At 44.7% G+C, this 20,719-nt stretch overlaps 1 protein-coding gene across 1 annotated transcript in view; it reads right to left on the bottom strand.

The window, feature by feature from the left end:
• LOC141128746 (arf-GAP with SH3 domain, ANK repeat and PH domain-containing protein 3-like) overlaps positions 1 to 20,719 on the bottom strand; it is a 128,197-nt gene that overhangs the window by 61,273 nt on the left and 46,205 nt on the right. Inside the window, exons 6-10 of the mRNA XM_073616211.1 lie at positions 7,700 to 7,796; positions 7,516 to 7,601; positions 4,372 to 4,447; positions 4,171 to 4,257; positions 3,915 to 4,018 (exon numbers count right to left, since the gene is read on the bottom strand). Coding sequence (XP_073472312.1) covers positions 3,915 to 4,018; positions 4,171 to 4,257; positions 4,372 to 4,447; positions 7,516 to 7,601; positions 7,700 to 7,796 — 450 coding nt within the window. The remainder of the gene's footprint in view (positions 1 to 3,914; positions 4,019 to 4,170; positions 4,258 to 4,371; positions 4,448 to 7,515; positions 7,602 to 7,699; positions 7,797 to 20,719) is intronic.

Here is a 20,719-nt window from a genome sequence, read left to right as displayed (position 1 = left end):
GTTTAACTGCTTGCCTACTGGGCACTCTTACCCCCTTCTTGACCAGGCCAATTTTCAGCTTTCAGCGCTGTCGCACTTTGGAATACAATTGCGCAGTCATGCACTGCTGTACCCAAACAAATTTTTTATAACTTTTTTTGAGACAGATAGAACTTTCTTTTGGTGGTATTTAATCACCACTGGGTTTTTCTTTTGCTAAAAAAAAGTAAAAAAGACCCAAAATGTTTAAGAAAAAAAAGGTTTTTCTTAGTTTCTGTTAAACAATTTTATAAATAAGTAATTTTTCTCTTTCACTGATGTGCGCTGATAAGGCTGCACTGATGGGCACGGATAGGCTGCACTGATGGGCACTAATGAGATGGCACTGAAGGGCACCGATGAGGAGGCCACTAATATGCAGCACCGATGGGCACTGATAGGTGGCACTGATAGGCGGGACAGACAGGTGTCACTGATGGACACAGATGGGTGGCACTGATGGGCGGCACTGATGGGAACTGAATTGGCAGCACTGACTGGCATCACTTATGGGCACTGACTGGCATCACTGCTGGGCACTGTTGGGGCTGCACAGATAATCAGGGCACTGATAATTAGTACCCTGATTATCTGTGCAGATCTCCCGTGAGGAAATGCCTCTGATCGGCTCTCCTCATACACTGTCAGTCTGAGGAAAGGAATGCCAATAACCAGCATTTCCTTGATTACATGTGATCAGCTGTGATTGGACACAGCAGATCACAAGGGTAAAGAGCCTCGTTATCAGCTCTTTACTGGGATCAGTGATGTGCCGTGTCCAGGGACAGAGCACACCACCGATCGCCGCACACCCCCACAGGTGTGCAAGCGTGGCGAGCGTGGGACGATGAACGAGAGAGACGCTGCCCACCTGCCCATCACTTGACAATATTGCGGGCGGGAGGAGTTAAAGAGGAAATTGTTTCTATGTGCACTGGATGAAGTGCACTCATTTTGTGAGTAAGATTTTAACCGTTTGTTTTCATAAATTATTATTATTATTATTCAGGATTTATATAGCGCCAACAGTTTACGCAGCGCTTTACAATATAAAAGGGAGACAATACAGTTATAATACAATACAATACAATAGGATTAAGAGGGCCCTGCTCAGAAGAGCTTACAATCTAATAGGGTGGGGCAGGTGGTACAAAAGGTTGTAACTGTGGGGAATGAGCTGGTGGAAGTGGTAGGAGATTAGTTGGAGACGTGATAGGCTTTCTTGAAGAGATGAGTTTTCAGGGATTGCCTGAAGGTAGCAAGAGTAGGGGATAGCCGGATAGATGGAGGTAGCGAGTTCCAGAGGATGGGAGAGGCTCTGGAGAAATCCTGGAGACGAGCATGGGAGGAGGAGATGAGAGAGCTTGAAAGCAGGAGGTCTTGAGAAGAGGGGAGAGGTCGATTTGGGTGATATTTGGAGACAAGATTAGTGATGTAGCTTGGGGCAGAGTTGTGAATGGCTTTGTATGTTGTGGTTAGAATTTTGAATTTAATTCGCTGGGTGATTGGGAGCCAGTGTAGGGATTGAAGTAGAGGGTTGGCAGACACTGAGCGGTTGGTAAGGTGGATAAGTCTGGCAGCAGCATTCATGATAGACTGAAGAGGGGATAGCCTATGGAGCGGTAGGCCAATGAGAAGGGAGTTGCAATAGTCAAGGCGAGAGATAACAAGGGAGTGAATGAGGAGCTTGGTGGTTTCATTTGTTAAAAAAGGGCGAATTTTAGAGATGTTACAGAGGTGCATTCTACAAACTTTTGACAGCGATTGGATTTGAGGCTGAAATGACAAGTCAGAATCTAGGATTACACCTAGTACCCTGGCGTGAGGGGAGGGACTGATGGTTGCATTGTTGATTTTGATGGAAAAGTCATGGAGGGGGGCACGGGCGGGGGGGAATATTAATAGCTCAGTTTTAGAGAGATTTAGTTTAAGGAAATGGTGCGACATCCATGCTGATATGTCAGTTAGTAAGTTAGTAATGGGAGAGGAGACTGAAGGAGTGAGGTGAGGAGTAGACAGATAGATCTGGTAAGCTGATATATTGCGCAGTGAGGTTCTTTTTGTTCCTATGAGCTACTTTTGGAGGAAAGGTCTTTAATAGGTCAAAATCTGAGGTAAGCAGTCTGTTTGGAAAGTGGAAGAAGCACTCTGTGGTGGTGATTCATCCAGAATATTCACTTGTGCACATTTCATTTTTTATGGACTCAAATTGAGGTAGAAGAAAAAGGAGGTGGACTATTAATATATAGTCCCCTGAAATTACCTGTGTTTTATTCATTGTTAACAATAGCAGCGCAAGAATTTACTAGAAATTCTATAGATCTGTGGCTTTCAACCATTTCAAGGCCAAGCCCCCATAATTATCAAGAAAAGTGGAGGCGAAGCTGGGAGGAATATGCCAATGAGGGGACTCGTGGTCGTCAGACTGCTGGACCCAACATAAGTATTCCTGCCTTTAGCTTCACTTTAAAGTGGTTGTAAAGACAGAACATGTTTTACCTTAATGCATTCCTTTCATTAAGGTAAAAAAATGTCTCAGCAGTTGTATCGCCCGCTCACCCAACTTACACTTACCTGAGTCCTATTTCAATCCAGCGCTGTGCCCGTGTACAGCGGCTCTCTCCTCACAGGACATGGAGGCAGCAGTAGGGGCCATTTGCTCCTGCTCCTGCCAATCAACTCTTGTGAGGGGATGGGGCTGAGCTGCGCTGTGTGTTTATGGACGCACACAGCCTGGCTCGGCAGTGAGTCCGCAGGTGTGCCACCATATGAAGCAGCTTCCTTTAGGGGCGCACAGAGAAGAGGAGGACCAGAGAGCGCTTTTTGGGGCCCTGCGAGAGAGCAACATGTGCATATGCGGGGCTCGGAAGAAGGACAGTGCTCCTGTACTGCTAGGGGGCTCTCATCCTAAAGGCTGGGCCATCCTACACAAGAGGACAGGACAGAGCTGTAAAAAATATCAGAAGCATTCGGAGCAGGTTTCACTTGGTGGACAAATGTTCTACAGGTATGGGAGGTGTGTAAATGCATATTTTCAAAATCAGATTATATTAGAATTATGTAACGGTGCTTGTTGACTGCATAGTATTTTTTTTTTATAAAGATAAACAAAACCTTTAATAAAAAAAATATATCTTCTGAATTGCCTGTCTGACTATTCTACAGCTCTGCAAAAATTAGGTAATGCCTAATTTTAAAAAACCCTGGCTGAGTCACTGTTCATCCGGGAGTAGCCAAGAGTCATCTAAACACAGACAGGATGACACACCTTGATATATCAGGGTACCAGGAGTCAGAAAAATCCTTGCTTTTTATTGGCTTTCCAAAACCAAAAAATATGAATTGATGCAATATTATATTTAAAGATATTAACAGCCTTAAAGGGGTTGTAAAGCTTTTTTTTTTTAATAAAAATAACAAACATGCCTATACTTACCTGCTCTGTGCAGTCGTTTTGCACAGTGGCGCTCTAAGCTCCTCCTCTTCATCGGGTGCCCCCACGGAAAGCTGTTGTCCTTGGGGGCACCCGTGCGGGCTCACTCGGCCCCGCCCCCCCCCTCCCATGTCACAGTCTTTGATTGACAACAGCCAATGGCTCCTGCTGCTATCAACAATCTGTCCGAAGAGCAGAGCGACAGCGGCTGGAGCCGCTGCGCTCATGCACATCACTGGATTGGGCTCAGGTAAGAAAAAAGGGGGGGTCTGGGGGCCAGGCCCAGCACAGAAGGTTTTTCACCTTAATGCATTCTGCATTAAGGTGAAAACCTTGAGACTTTACAACCACTTTAACTTTGGTGCATATACAAATCCTTGACTGCAGTGTATACAAATGAGCATTTAGGCTAGAGTACTTCCTAAATATGCAGTGCACGGTATAGAAATCAATTAAGCCGTACCCTTCACTCTTCTTATATAGAAAACCAGACTTCTCTGTTCCATGCTGTTTGTCCCCTTGCTGTTGGTGCAAGTTGTATCCAGAATCTTTTCTATTTAATCCATCCTAAAAATACAGAAAGTGCAATATAAAGCTGAGGGCTGTGTATTGAAGAAATGTTTCCATATAACAAAATGTCTTCTCAAGAAATGTCTATCACGTTCTTTTCCCTTGTTAACTTTTATCAGTTACGTGTTTAATTATAATGAGCTCCTCACCTCTTTAGCTTCTAATTGTAGTTGCTTCTGAAGATTTTCTCTAGTTTCTGCAAGTTTTTTTAGCTCTTCATCCTGAGTCTGGTGAGTCTACAAGTACATCACAAAGCATTCCCTTTAGTAAATGGAACAAGCACAAAAGGTATGGCGATACCCTTTATCAAAGAAAATGCCCTACAGAACTCCATTGAGAATAATACTCACAGTATGCAAAGAAGTAGATAACTTCTCAATGAAAGGAAGGAGACTTTGTGTAGCATTTAATCCATCCTGAAAAAAGCTAAATCCAAAATTATTATTACAGTGTCATATAAAGCCTGAATTAGAGAGCAGATCAAAGCAAACACTACACACACTAATGGAGAAGAGGTAATACCATATGACATAAAGGAGAATCAGTACAATACATTTTAGTTTGTCCTGTAGATGCAAGGAGCTGACAGGTGCTCCTTACATGTGAACAGCAGGTCTGGGGGATTTTCCCTGTTATACTGGAATTTTTCTTAGGTTGTTACTGGCAGCAGAAGGCACACAGAATTGCACCCGGGGCCACGAGGGGAACTTCACGGTGCAAGAAGTTATCAGTGAGGATATGTCATGGTTGCCTTGAGAGACTATCTATGCGAGAGATGAGGCAGCTCTTGAAAGGCAAGCTTGATGAGATGCCTGGACAATGCAGAATTCAGAATGGGAGCGTAAACATTGCCCTTTTTAGAAGTTAGGAAAGCAAGCATATCCAAGTAGTTTGCAGGGTTAATCTAGCAGTGCTATCCTGGAGGTGGGCAGAGTACACAGAGAATACTGAGAAAGGGCAGTTGCATGCGGTCAGATTCAAAACAAGGAAATTGTACTTGTTTGTAATTGTAATTTAATTTTCCCTTATTTTAGTGAATAAAACGAAGAGCTACTTACTTCCATCATCCAATTATATGCAAGCAAAAATGCCGTTTTGTTTTTTTTTCCATGCATGTGATTATACTTTGCAAAGCAAATTTTTATCACATTCACCAAAGGGAAAATTCCCTCACAAAGTGAACAACCTATCTGCTTTTAGTAGATACCACTGTCTTTGAGAAAGTGGTGTGTGAAGCGCGAAACATTTATATGCACAGATTTTGTATGCTGTCATTTCGTAAAGAAGTCAGAATGCTGTCCAAAGATGCAATGATCAATTATCATTCCTTGTTGTTGTCACCAGGAGGAACTAACTGTCCCTAGTACTTGAAAGTGCAGAGGAGAGGATTGCTTTGGGCCACCATAGGCAGTATACAGGGCTTTTTTTCTGCAGAAACGTGGTGGAACGGCATTCCGCCACCTCCAGCAGCCCTCTCCTCTTCAGCCTGTCACATAACACAGAAGTCGGTAGAGGAAGTTTTGCAGTCGTACAGAGAGACTGTGAAGACTGAGGTTGATCTGCAGAGGCCAGAGCTGGGGGGGGTGTAGATTTTTCAAAGTGACAGCTGTGGGCAGGGGGATTTGTACAAAAATGAGCTGTGGGGGGAGCTGGGGGTGCAGAGGTGATAGATGAGGGTTGCAGAGGTTGAGAGCTGTGGATTGGGATGAGCTGTACATAGGGGTTCAGACCTGAAATATGAAGAGGGGAGAGATAAGCTGTGGATGGGGGTGCAGAGGTAATTGTGGACTGGGGGTGCAAGCTGTGGATGGAGGGGTGTGCAGAGCTGACATGTTGATAGAGGGTGAAAGGGAGAGTTGTTTATGGGGGAAGGGGGGCTCATGCTAAGGTGAATTGTGGAATGTGGGCAGAGAAGGTGAGCTGTGGATGGGGAGGGAGAAGGTGAGTTGTGACCAGGGGGGGAGAGGTTGAGCTGTGGACAAGAGGAGAGAAGGTGACCTGTGGATGGGGGAGCTGTGGATAGGGGGGAGAGGGTGAGTTGTAGATGGGAGGGAGAGTGTGAACTGTGAACGAGAGGAGAGAAGGTGACCTGTGGATGGGGGGGTGAGCTTTGGATAGGGGGGGGAGCTGTGGATAGGGGGGAGAGGGTGAGTTGTAGACGGGGGGGAGAGTGTGAACTGTGAATGAGAGGAGGGAAGGTGACCTGTGGATGGGGGGGTGAGCTTTGGATAGGGGGAAGAGGGTGAGCTGTGGACAGGGGAGAGGGTAAACTGTGGACGGGGGGAGAGGATGAACTGTGGACTAGAGGAGAGAAGGTGACCTGTGGATGGGAGGTGAGCTGTGAATAGGAGGGAAGAGGGTGAGCTGTGGACGGGGGGAGCGGATGAACTGTGGACGAGAGGAGAGAAGGTGACCTGTGGGGGGGTGAGCCATTGTACCAACAATCCGATGTTAGTACAGTGATCTCCCCTGCTGTTCTATTGTGTTCTGACAGGGGGACGGCCCCCCGCCAGAACACTCCAGTCAGCGCTCTCAGCCATTTACTGAGAGCGCTGAATGGGAGTCGGTCGGCAGACCTTTTTCAGTCATGCCCCTTGGTTCAGCCAGCATCTGTTGGACCTACTGTCGTACACATGGGCCAAATGTCGATTTCTATTGAACCGGTCAACGCCGCCCAACACTTGGGCCCTGTGTACTAGGCTTAAGACAGATTAATTTTTTTTTTAAATATTTTAAAAATAAAATAACCCGATTCCCCCATCCACACATTCGAGGTGGATGGGGGAATCCTCCCACTGTGCTATTGTATTCTGAAAGCAGGGAGACTACCCCGCTTCAGAATACACTGATCAGATAATCAAACGGAAATGTTCCAATAGAGTGGTTGTACAGAAGTCGATCGGTAGATGGACTTCTGTACAACCACCTTGCCTATACATGGATCGAAATTCATCCGGTTCCCTGCTGACCTGGCAGAATATCGATCCATGTATGGTCTGCTTAAGACTGTTCAAGTATTTAATCTGTGGATAATAGCTTTCTATTTATGGGTTAAGCCTGCAAAGACCACTGTGCGTGTATCTTTTCTCCTGTGTTATCTTGTGTGATGGTTGCAGTAGACACCGAGTCTGAGTGTGTGGGGGTGTCATATACCAGATGTCAACCGATGGTACCTAATCATATACCTTTACATCTATTCTCACATTACACCTAAAACGTAACATTTTTCTCATGATACTGGATGACAAAACAGGGGGGAAAGATACTATCTAAATAAAATAAACATATGGTATAAAATAGTATTCTAGGCTGAAGGTGGCAGTAGCTAAAGGTTTCTTTCCCATCCCACACACAGCGTTAGGCTGCTTCCCATTCAATATACTTCATAGGGCTGGAACCTGGAAGTGACACTTGCGGCACTGAGTGGTCCTTGTAGAGAAGCTGACACAAGATAAGGTGGAAATGCTATTAGCTGTCATTTGTGCCATACTTACTTTCGCTGGGCATGGAAAGCTTTGATAAGACACTCTAAGAAATCAGGGCCTTGCTTCATTTGCAGCTCTCCTAATTTGAGAAGATACTGGGAAAAGAGCATAATAAAGAAAAAGAGCAATATAAGTAGGGGCAATCCATTTTCAAGGACACAGAACCTTGCTGCCTATTTTCTGCCTTGCTCACCTCACATGAGTGAAGCTGAAAGAGTTTCCTCTCCCTGTCTGCATCCTCTGTGCTGTCTGATTCTGCACGAGACCCCCCTGAGCGAGCTTTCTTTGTCCTGCAGGGAGAGAAGGAGATTTGTAGACTTTAGTCCAGCCTTATCATTCCTATCACATGCAAAGAGAGTGGAATTTTCTACAATCACCCAACAAGCATTGTGCCATGAAAGTAGCAGTGGTTAGGAAGGAAAGAATATGGAGATTCAGTGTGTTCTCAGCTCTACCTGTTTTATAAGAGCAGCAAAAAAGCAAAAATATAGAAGACCTTACACAGAGAAACAAATCCTATTTGTCTTTTCTAGATATAAGACAAACTAAATCAAATTTTCAATGCCCAGGTCCTTCCTGATCACCCCATAGTAGATTTACTGCTACATGGCGGCCGCTCTGTGCAGAATCATGTGTGTATATATATATATATATATATATATATATTCTACCAAATCTACTACTACAGATGAAGTTGCTAAACTCCTTTCTATCGCCCACCTAACCACCTGTACCTTGGACCCTATTCCCTCTCAAATGCTACGGTCACCCTCTGACCCCATCCTACACTCTCTAACCCACATCTTCAATCTCTCCCTCACCTCTGGCATCTTCCCCGATGCTCTAAAACATGCACTGGTTACCCCCATACTCAAAAAGCCGTCCTTGGACCCTACCAATCTTAACAACCTACGCCCAATCTCCTTGCTCCCCTTTTCCTCTAAACTCCTTGAACGCCTGGTTTACAACCAACTGAGTGACCACCTCATCAAAAACAACCTTCTTGATCCCCTTCAATCTGGATTTCGCCCTCAACACTCCACAGAAACTGCTCTTTTAAAACTCACAAATGACCTACTAACTGCAAAAACCAATGGACACTATTCTGTACTCATACTTCTGGATCTTTCAGCTGCCTTTGACACGGTTGACCACCCCCTCCTCCTCAAAAAACTTTACTCCCTCGGTCTCCGTGACTGTGCTCTTCAGTGGCTCTCATCCTACCTATCCCAACGCACCTTCAGTGTCACTTACAATTCTACTTCCTCCACTCCTCTTCCCTTCTCTGTCGGGGTCCCCCAAGGTTCTGTTCTTGGACCTCTTTTATTTTCAATCTACACCTCTTCCCTGGGTCAGCTGATAGCCTCTCACGGCTTTCAATATCATTTCTATGCTGATGACACACAAATCTATCTCTCCACCCCTCAACTCACTCCATCAGTCTCCTCACGCATCACTAACTTACTAACCGACATATCTGTATGGATGTCACACCACTTCCTCAAACTCAACTTGTCCAAAACCGAGCTTATAATATTTCCTCCCCCACGTTCCTCTTCCCCCGACTTCTCTGTCAAGAGCAATGGCAAAACCATCCACCCGTCCCCACATGTCAGGGTACTAGGTGTTATCCTGGATTCTGAACTCTCCTTTCAGCCCCACATCCAATCACTTTCCAAAGCTTGCCACCTCAACCTCCGCAACATCTCTAAACTACGTCCCTTTCTAACCAATAAAACCACAAAGCTCCTGATTCACTCCCTGGTTATCTCTCGCCTTGACTACTGCAACTCACTCCTCATTGGCTTACCTTTAAACAGACTATCCCCCCTTCAGTCCATCATGAATGCTGCTGCCAGACTCATCCACCTTACAAACCGCTCAGTGTCTGCTACCCCTCTCTGCCAATCCCTCCATTGGCTACCACTCGCCCAACGAATTAAATTCAAAATACTAACAATAAGTTACAAAGCCATCCACAACTCTGCCCCCAGCTACATCACTAACTTAGTCTCAAAATACCAACCTAATCGCCATCTCCGTTCCTCCCAAGACCTCCTGCTCTCTAGCTCCCTCATCACCTCCTTCCATATCCGCCTCCAGGACTTCTCCCGAGCCTCGCCCATCCTCTGGAATTCCCTACCCCAATCTGTCAGACTGTCTCCAACTTTATCCACTTTTAGGCGATCCCTGAAAACTTTCCTCTTCAGAGAAGCCTATCCTGCCTCCATCTAACAACTGCACTATTTTCTCCATTAGCTCATCCCCCACAGCTATTACCCTTTTGTATCACTTGACCCTCCCTCCTAGATTGTAAGCTCTAATGAGCAGGGCCCTCCGATTCCTTCTGTATTGAATTGTATTGTACTTGTACTGTCTGCCCTAATGTTGTAAAGTGCTGCGTAAACTGTCGGCGCTATATAAATCCTGTATAATAATAATAATAATAATATATTGTGCATTTCCGGGTTGTGGGTGTGAGTGCGTGCTCCCGGCGGCTCGTTTCTGCTGTGATTTTACAAAGTGGGTCCCACGGACCCAATCTCCTCCAGGACTCACTGATCGTTCATTACACTGACTGAATGCCAGTCTGCCTATGTAAACAAGGCAGATTATCATTCTATGAGTACAGAAGACGTGTATCCTGTGTTTCTGTAAAGCAGAAACACCGATCCATGTCTTCCACAAGTAAAAGCACCTCCCCCACTACACTGAAATATTAGCTAGTCACGCAGTTAACCCTTTGATCGCCCCTGATGTTAAAGTGTTACTTAACCCACAACAGTAAAATCAGTCTGTATATGCAGCATAGCATGCTTGTTATACTCACTGTGGAACTTAAAGGGGTTGTAAACCCTTGTGTTTTTTCACCTTAATGCATCCTATGCATTAAGGTGAAAGAACTTCTGACAGTGACTGGCCCCCTAGCCCCCCCGTTTTACTCACCTGAGTAATTGTAATTCCCACGGCGGAGACGCGCTCTTCCTCTCTCTGTCCGGGGTTCTCAGCTCTTGATTGGATAGATAGCAGCGCAGCCATTGGCTCCAGCTGCTGTCAATCAAATTCAATGACGCGGGTGCCGGGGGGCAGGGCTAAGTCCTACATTCTATGGACGCAAATGCTGGACTTGGGAACGCACCCGCTAGGTAACCCTCCAGGAGAGCGCTTCTCCTAGGGGGTTATACGATGCGGGAGGAGCTGTTAGCGCCGCCGAGGGACCCCAAAAGGGGAGGATCAGGGCCACTCTGTGCAAAACAAACTGCACAGTGGAGGTAAATATGACATGTTTGTTATTAAAAAAAAAACAAAAAAAAAAACAAGCTTTACAATCATTTTAAGGGGTTAATTCTCTGCATTGTGTAAAAAGGCTGTTTTATCCTGTATGCATAGATCCTTCCCTCCCTGCACTGTCTATCTGTGGAAGGCCAACTAACACAGGCACAGTAGCCGACCTGCACATGCTCAGTTGTGTCTTTTATGCTGGAGAGAATAATTACTTGTTCTTAGAGATAGCCAGGTCACATGATATTGGCATCACACATGTGGATGTGTATACAGGCTGAAGTGTAAGTCTCCTACCTGAACTACCTGGAGAAACTGTGCAGTGGTATACAGATTAGCCAAAAAGGTATATAGTGGCAATATTTTAATGTAAAAAGAAGATTTATATACTGTGGGCACTGGGGGGGGGGGGGGGGCAGATGAACTATTTTCATATTACTGGGTTTACTAACACTTTAACCCCTTTCCTGGCAGTGTCATTAGTACAGTGACAGTGCATATTATTGTCACTGGTCCCCAAAAAAGTGTCAGTTAGGTGTCCGATTTGTCCGCCGGAATATCGCAGTCCTGCTATAAGTTGCTGATTGCTACTATTACTAGTAAAATAAATAAAAAATACCCTGTCGTTTGTAGACGCTATAAACTGGTTTAACTATTACAATACATGATAGGTTAGCACTGGGTGGTTATAATATGGTTCACCATGTGACCATCTCTCCCCCTATCTGTGAACCTGTTGTTACCAATTAGTGAGTGAGTTCTTGATTGGTCTTTTATGGTTTTTAGTATTTATTTATATTAGAGTAATGTGGGGGAGTTGTTTGATGCCCCAGTAGAAATCCTAGTAGGACAAAACGCGTAGGACTTTGCTTTCCTGCTCTCCACATTGCCTTTTTATCTTTGATCACATTTTATTGTATGCTGGTTTTTATGGAAATAAACACCCAATTTTTTTGATCTGCACCATTGGAAGCCTTCTTCTTTGTTGCATATTCCTTGCACCACGAGCCTGCCAGATCCATTCATCCGGCCATCCATGGCCCAGTGGCTGGCCCCTTTGTTTTGACCCCATTGGGAGAATACCGGACCCTCAAGGACATCGTTGTCGGCTCCAGTCTCCTTGAATTCTCCAGGATACTTCGAACTGCTCCTGCCGTATCGAGCTGTCACTTATCTATGCCTGTCTGACCTGGTACCGCTGACATCCAGGTCCACTGGTTCCGGCAAGAGTACCCACTCTCATTTTTCTTCTGTGGTATCTAATATCGATATTATACCTGGTGTTCCTGGCTCTTTACATGAAGAAAACCTCAGTTTGTGGTGCCCTTGGCTCCTTCTATGAACAATTTTTCACTTGTGGTTTACCTGCCATCCCTTGGGGATTGACCTATTTGGGATATATTATTGACTTTTCACAGTGTACAATTGGGACTTATTCACGCTCAGATTGTATCACTCATTTATATGTTTTTTTGGGGGTTTTTTTTTTTGTACTTGCACAGTTTCTTAACACTGTCTTACTAGCGCTACATTTACACCCACTTCCATTTATGAATTTTGTTACATTCGTATGTAGCCGCTTTCTTTTCTAGATAGCGCAGTAATTCTTTCTACACTTTAAACTGTACTGTCTGTCTTCATTTTGTAAAGCACTGCGCAAACTGTTGGCGCTATATAAATCCTGTATAATAATAATAATAATAACATTCAATTACAATATGACTTGAGTCGTAATTGTATATACTATATTATTTCTTGTAATTTGCTATTTTTTTTCCACAAAAGTTGAGTTACCCTTTAAAGTAAAAAAAAAAAAAACTTCTAGGTGCATCTCCCCTCCAAGCCCACCTCTCTTGCTATTTGGGTCACACGGCAGGGGAACCAACAAAGAAGTAAGTATAACATGTTTGTTATCTGTTATAACCTGTTTTTAGACACCACAAATTGTCTGTCATTATTTAACCCCAAAAAAGCATCTTCTGTGCATCTTTCGGATTCAGCTTCATTCATTTAGGCCCCATCCAAGCGGAATCCGCCTGCTCAGTAGGGGACGCTGATCAAGCGAATGACTGGTCCGTGTCCGCTTTGCAGAGCGGACACATACACAGCCCGCTGTCCTCCTTGGGGCAATCAGATGGAGACAGACTGCATGTCCATTTCCTTCTGATTGCCATCTGATCCGCTGGATGGATGGCGAAATTATGGCCAAAGGTCTGTCTTTAGCAGATTTTATTGGATTGGATGCCCGGCAGGTGTCAGCGGACACATGTCCCCAGAAAAGTAATAGAGGGGAAATCTTCCAATGGGGACACTAGTTCTGGTGACCTGGGGGTCCCCAAGAGATTCTCTTAATTTGCAAAATGTACCAACACGGATCTAACTCTCCCTTACTCTATCCAAAATTTAAAAAAAAACGTTTTGCCTATAGTTCTACTTTATGCTTTAACCACTTCAGCCCCGGAAGGATTTACCTACATTCTGACCAGGCTATTTTTTTGCGAACGCTTTAACTGACAATTGCGCGAATGTGTGACGATGTACCCAAACAAAATTGATGTCCTTTTTTTACACATAAAAAGAGCTTTCTTTTTGTGGTATTTGATCACCTCTGCGATTTTTATTTTTTGCGCTCTAAACAAAACAAAGCATCAATTTTGAAAAAAAAAAAAATGTTACTTTCTGCTATAAAACATTTCCACAAAAAAAACCCCTAAAAAACCCCCAAAAACACTAATTTATTCATCAATTTAGGCCAATATTTATTCTGCTACAAAAAATTGGCAAAAAAGAATCCCAATAAGCATATATCATTATTATTATACAGGATTTATATAGTGCCAACAGTTTGCGCAGCGCTTTACAACATGAGGGCAGACAGTACACTTACAATACAAATCAATACAGGAGGGATCAGAGGGCCCTGCTCGTTAGAGCTTACAATCTAGACTATATTGATTGGTTTGCGCAAAATAGGGGATAGATTTATGCCATTTTAATTTTTTTAATTTTTTTTTTTACTAGTAATGGCGGCGATCAGTGATTCTTAGTGTGACATTGCGGCGCACAGATCGGACACCTAACGGACATTTTTGACACTTTTTTGGGAACCAGCGACATTATACAATAATCAGTGCTAAAAATATGCACCATTATTGTACTAATGACACTGGCAGGGAAGGGGTTAACATCAGGGACGATCAAGGGGTTAACTGTGTTCCCTCACTGTGTGTGTGCTAACTGTATGGGGAAGGGCTCACTGGGACAACACACAGATCTGTTTTCCTGCAAAGCAGAAAGACAGGATCTGTGTGATCCACAATCGCGGGTGGCCGGCGGACTCAATGGCTCCCCCGCTGGTCAAATGAGCATTTGCGCGCGCCCACAAAAGCGAGTTCACAAGCCGACGTACACCTACGGTGATTTGCACAGCCGAGCCACCTTGCTGCAGTATAACTGCGTCTGGTGGTTGGCAAGTGGTTAAATGTTTAAAATGGCTGGCAGGTGATCGTAAAGGTGGGAGGTTTTTTATCTTAATGCATTTTATGCATTAAGCTAACAAGCCTTCTGTGCGCAGCAGCTCCCCTCAACCCCCCTAATACTTACCTGAGCCCCATCTCTATTCAGCTATGTGCATGAGAGACTGGGACGTTCCCTCCTCACTGGCTGAGACAGCAGCGAAGCCCCAGTGGTTCCTGCTGCTGTCAAACAAAGTCAGTGAGCCAATGAGGAGAGAGAGGGGGCTGGGCTGAGCCATCTGAATGGACACACAGCAGTGGCTCGGCTCAGGTGCACCCATAGCAAGCTGCTTGCTGAACAGGAGGGAGGAACCAGTTGCGCCAAAGAGGGACCCGAGAAGAGGAGGATTGGGGCTGCTCTGTGTAAAACCACTACACAGAGGAGGTAAGTATGACATGTTTATTATTTTTAACTAAAAAAAACAAAGACTTTAACATCACTTTAACTGCTTTCCGCAAGCCAGCCGGCGGCGTGGCTCTCTTTCTGGGTGGACGTCAGGGGCGTGCATTGCGGCGATCAGTGGTGCAGTGTGTGAGTCTGACACACCGCTACACCGATCTCAGTAAAGACCCCCTGACGGAGACTCTTTACCACGTGATCAGCCGTGTCCAATCACGGCTGATCATGATGTAAACAGGAAGAGCTGTTGATCGGCTTTTCCTCACTCATGTCTAACAGACGCGAGTAGAGGAGAGCTGATCGGCTGCTCTCCTGACAGGGGGGGTCTGTGCTGATTGTTTATCAGCGCAGCCCTCCCTCGTATGCCCACCCAGGACCATCAGGATACCACCAGAACCACCAGGGATGCCACCACACTGAACCACCAGATATGCCAACCTAGACCACCAGGGAAATGCCAATCAGTGCCCAGGCAGCTGCCAATCAGTGCCCATCCACAATGCCTGCCAGTGCCATCAGTGATGCCTATCAATGCCATCTATCAGTGCCGCATATCAGTGCCCATCAGTGCCACGTATCAGTGCAAAGCAGTGCCGCCTATCAGTGCCCAGCAGTGCCGCCTATCAGTGCCACCCATAAGTACCCATCAGTACAGCCTTTCAGTGCCCATCAGTGTCGCCTATCAGTGCCCACCAGTGCCACCCATGAGTGCCCATCAGTGCCGACTATCAATGCCCATAGTGCTGCATATCAGTGCCACCCATTAGTGCCGCCTACCAGTGCCCCCTATCAGTGCCTATCATCAGTGCCCGTCAGTGCCCATCAGTGCCGCCTCATCAATGCCACCTTATCAGTGCCCATCAGTGAAGGAGAAAACGTACTTATTTACAAAATTTTATAACAGAAACAAAAGAAAAACTTTTTTTTTTTCAAAATTTTAGGTCTTTTTTTATTTGTTTAGCAAAAAATAAAAAACGCAGAGGTGATCAAATACCACCAAAAGAGCTCTATTTCTGGGAACAAAATGATAAAAATTCTGTTTGGGTACAGTGACGGATGACCACGCAATTGTCATTTAAACATTGACAGCGCTTAAAGCTGAAAAAGTGGGTGTAAGTGCCTGGTATGGAAGTAGTTAAAGAGGCACACCAATTCTTTTGTTTATTTTAGTATTTCAGATTTCAGCTACATACAGATTTTTGTTTTTTATGCGTTATATAGAACAGTCTACACAGAAAAATGTGTGGTCATAAGGAGGACACTGGAAAACTATCCAGAACTGAAATGTAGCCCTTCGTAGAGTGCAAACAACCATCAGGGAGTTTTCAAAGGGCCAACACACCTGAAATGACTTCTTAAACAACTTTTTCTGTACCTTTCCATTCTAATAACAATTCTTGGTTGAGTTCATCTTTTATGGCCTCAGCTGGGAGGGAGGAACTGCTTTAGATTACTTTACACAGGATGTTTTGTGTAAATATCACCCTTGCATAGGAACAATTCCGACTCCATTATCCCGTCTCAGAAGCTTTAGTAACTTTGCATCTTCTTTTACAAAAGCCAGCCTGTATTTTAGGGCTCAAGCAAACTGGGCTTAAAAAAATGCTGCTTTTTTTCTTCCTGAAAACGCACCTCTGTGTTAGCCTATGGGGGAGATTTACTAAAGCTGGTGTAGCTGTGCATAGTAACCAAAATCAGCTTCTAGTAGAAGAGAACAAGAAGGCCTGGACAGCCGCACACCCGAATGGATAAATCCGTCTTTTTATTCAAAATACAGGATCATTGGGTACACAAAACACGACTGTGGGGTGGTACAAAAATAGCTGACACGTTTCGCACTTACACCAAGTGCTTGCTCATCGGCTTCTAACTTCAGCTTGTTCAGTTAACCACTTCAGCCCCAGAGGATCCCCCCCCCCATGACCAGGCCATTTTTTGCGATACGGCACTTTGTCGCTTTAACTGACCATTGCGCGGTCGTGCGACGTTGTACCCAAACAAAATTGATGTCCTTTTTTTCTCACAAACAGAGCTTTCTTTTGGTGGTATTTGATCACCTCTGCGGTTTTTATTTTTTGCACTATAAACAAAAAAAGACCGACAATTTTGAAAAGAGAAGCATTTTTTTTTTACTTTTTGCTATAATAAATATCCCCAAAAAATATATAAAAAAACATTTTTTTTCCTCAGTTTAGGCCGATACGTATTCTTCTACATATTTTTGGTTTAAAAAAAAAAAAAAAAAAATCACAATACGGCTTTCGTTATTTCGGATAATTTGTAACTACGGATAAATTTGCATTCGTTACGTCCACTAACAGCCAAATTTGAAAGGAAATTGCAATACCTATAATTTAATAGTTAACAGTTAACCACTTCAGCCCCGGAAGAATTTAATCCCTTCCTGACCAGAGCACTTTTTGCGATTCGGCACTGCGTCGCTTTAACTGACAATTGCGCGGTCGTGCGACGTGGCTCCCAAACAAAATTGATGTCCTTTTTTTCCCCACAAATAGAGCTTTCTTTTGGTGGTATTTGATCACCTCTGTGGTTTTTATTTTTTTGCGCTATAAACAAAAAAAGAGCAACAATTTTGAAAAAAAAAGCATTTTTTAACTTTTTGCTATAATAAATATCCCCCAAAAAATATATAAAAAAAACATTTTTTTTCCTCAGTTTAGTCCGATACATATTCTTCTACATATTTTTGGTAAAAAAAAAATCGCAATAAGCGTTTATTGATTGGTTTGCGCAAAAGTTATAGCGTCTACAAAATAGGGGATAGTTTTATTGCATTTTTATTAATAATTTTTTTTTCTTTTACTAGTAAGGGCGGCGATCTGCGATTTTTATCATGATAGCGACATTATGGCGGACAGATCGGACACTTTTGGCGCTATTTTTGGACCATTCACATTTATACAGCGATCAGTGCGATTAAAAATGCACTGATTACTGTGTAAATGTGACTGGCAGTGAAGGGGTTAAGTGTGCCCTAGGGATGTGTTCTAACTGTAGAGACGGTCCGTGAGCCGGTCGCGGGTATCCCCGTGGACATCGAGTCCGCGTGACCTGCGGCCGGACTCATGGAGCTCGCAGCGCGCGCGCCTGCTATACAAGCCTCGCGAGATCACGTACAGTAACGTGATTTTGCGCAGCAGAGCCACGGATCCTATGCATTAAGTTGAAAAAACCCCCTGGGAGATCGCTTCTCCTAGGGGGTTATCTGATGCGGGGAGGAGCCACGAGAGCCGCAGAGGGACCCGAGAAGTTGGTGTTCAGGGCCACTCTGTGCAAAACGAACTGCACAGTGGAGGTAAGTATGACATGTTTGTTATTTAACCACTTCAATACCAGGCACTTAGACACCTTCCCGCCCAGCCCAATTTTCACCTTTCAGCGCTGTTGCAATTTGAATGACAATTGCGCGGTCATGCTACACTGTACCCAAACAAATTTTTTATCATTTTGTTCCCACAAATAGAGCTTTCTTTTGGTGGTATTTGATCACCTCTGCGGTTTTTATTTTTTGCGCAACAAATAAAAAAAGACCGAAAATTTCGAAAAAAAACACGTTTTTCTTTGTTTCTGTTAAATTTTTTTGTAAATAAGTACGCTTTCTCCTTCAATAATGGGCACTGATATGGCGGCACAGATGGGCACTGATACGGCGGCACTGATGGGCACCGATGAGGTGGCACCAATGAGGTGGCACTGATGAGGTGGCACTAACGGGCACTGATGATGGGCACTGATAGGCGGCACTGATGGGCACAGATAGGTGGCACTGATGGGCACTGATAGGTGGCACTGGTATGCGGCACTGATGGGCACTCATAGGTGGCACCGATGGGCACACATAGGCGGCACTGATGGGCACTCGTAGGTGGCATTGATTGGTATATATGGGTGGTACTGATGGGTACGTATGTGTGGCACTGATGTGTGGCACTGATGGGCACTGATAGGTGGGCACTGATGGGCACAGATGGGCACTGACAGGTGGCACTGATGGGCAATGACAGGTGGCACAGATGGGCAATGACAGGTGGCACTGATAGAGCATTGCTGGGCAGATCTGGGCATATCATGGACATAATAGTGCCAATCAGTGCCCATTTGTGGGCATTGATTGGCACAGATTGGGCACATGTGGATGGCCATGGGGTACATACCTGGCCATCCACGTTGCCCCTTCCCTGGTGGTCCTAGTGGCATCCCTGGTAGTCCAGTGGGGTGATCTGAGGGGGGGCTGCGCTGATAAACAATCAGCGCAGACCCCCCCTGCCAGGAGAGCCGCCGATCGGCTCTCCTCTACTTGCGTCTGTCAGACGCGAGTGAGGAAGAGCCGATCAACGGCTCTTCCTATTGACAGCATGATCAGCCGTGATTGGACACGGCTGATCACGTGGTAAAGAGCCTCCGCCGGAGGCTTTTTACCAAGATCAGTGTAGCGGTGTGTCAGACTGACACACCGCTCCACCGATCGCTGCGATGCGCGCCCCCGGGGGCGCGCTGCGGCATGTTATCCTGCTGGACGTCATATGACGTCCAGTCAGGATAACACAACCACTTCCCGGACGTCAATCCGCTATAGGGCGGGCGGGAAGTGGTTAAAAAAAAAAATAATTGAAGCTTTACAATCACTTTAAGTTAAGTTATTATTAGTTAGTTATTATTTCAGATTTTCGAATTTTTGTTTTTTTGGATTTTGGAATTTTCGAATTTCCGGAAAAATTTATTAAACGAGTTATCGTTATTTCGCAAATATCCGAATTAACAATAACCCGTTTAACAAATTTGTTGAAATTCGTTGAAAAACTAATTCGGAACGAAACGAATTGCACATGTCTACTGAACCACTTTTCATGCCTAAACGTGTGTGCAAAACGTGCCTTTAGCCACGTTTTTTTAAGCAGCTTTTTCCTGCCAAAAGTAAAAGGTGTTCAGAGGAGAAACCCAAAAGTCCAGCATGCATAAGGCTTTACATTTACTGATCCTAAAATACTCTTCAGCCGTCGCCAGGCTAACCATTCACTGACCGATGATATCACTTCTCTAGATTGACTGTAGGTGACCAAAATTTCAATTAATTGAGATTGTGTACAAAATGCCCCTTATCGTACAGGGAACGGAAGAAGTAAACCTGTTTTCAGATAATTCACTGCAATAATTTTTTATATATAAGGAGGTTTTATTCTCTTTGAATGTAGTGGCAGCCCATATAAGAGGTAATTCATGGAAAGTCTAAACTGACCATTCAATGCAGATAATCTGTATGTGTATAGGAATCTAGGTCATAGACACTACAAATGCAATAGGGATTGCATTATTTAGCCTTAAACCTGCTCCTTAAAGCCTCCTTTGTGGCAATACTCACCTTCAATCTAAAGCTGTCTCCTAGAGTACTTCCTTTCTGTCCCCAGATGTCCTCAGTCTTCTTGAATGATGGCTAGCATCATTCAACTTACTTCTACTGGGGGCGTGGCTTAGCGGCAGATGTAGACGGTCGCATCTCTCTCCTGCTCCGCCGAGAATCCGGACAAAACATCCTATAGAACATTGTTGCAGGTCCATATTGGACCCCCCTGTGGATCGGAACTGATCAGGCTACGATCGCGACCCGTACCGCGGATTTACCTGCATGAATCCTGTCATGACAAGGGGGAAAAGTAAAGAATCCAGAGGCCTCATGGAGGAACTCAGCCAAGATGGCGCCTGGGCACAGAGATCTTCCAAAGAGAAATACAAGGAGGCTGCACAGAAACTCCTATATGGAGGTAAATTACCCAAAGACCCTCAGACATCCTCATCGGCACAAGGAGAAGCTGTGGGAGGCCAGTCTGAAACAGATGACACAGCCCCACTGGAAGATGTCGATGGATTATCTCAGGCCTGGGACACAGTGAGTACCCCCAGAAATGTGTTCACAGGGAGTCAGAATGTATCACCGGTTACAGATGAGACAGAACCCACTTTAAGGGATATATTGTCGGCAGTGACATCATGTAATATG

The sequence above is a fragment of the Aquarana catesbeiana genome, linkage group LG02 (assembly GCF_042186555.1).
Source record: "Aquarana catesbeiana isolate 2022-GZ linkage group LG02, ASM4218655v1, whole genome shotgun sequence".
Lineage (NCBI taxonomy): Eukaryota > Metazoa > Chordata > Amphibia > Anura > Ranidae > Aquarana > Aquarana catesbeiana.
Note: the sequence above shows the minus strand (reverse complement) of the source record. Positions and strands in the feature narration are given on the sequence as shown.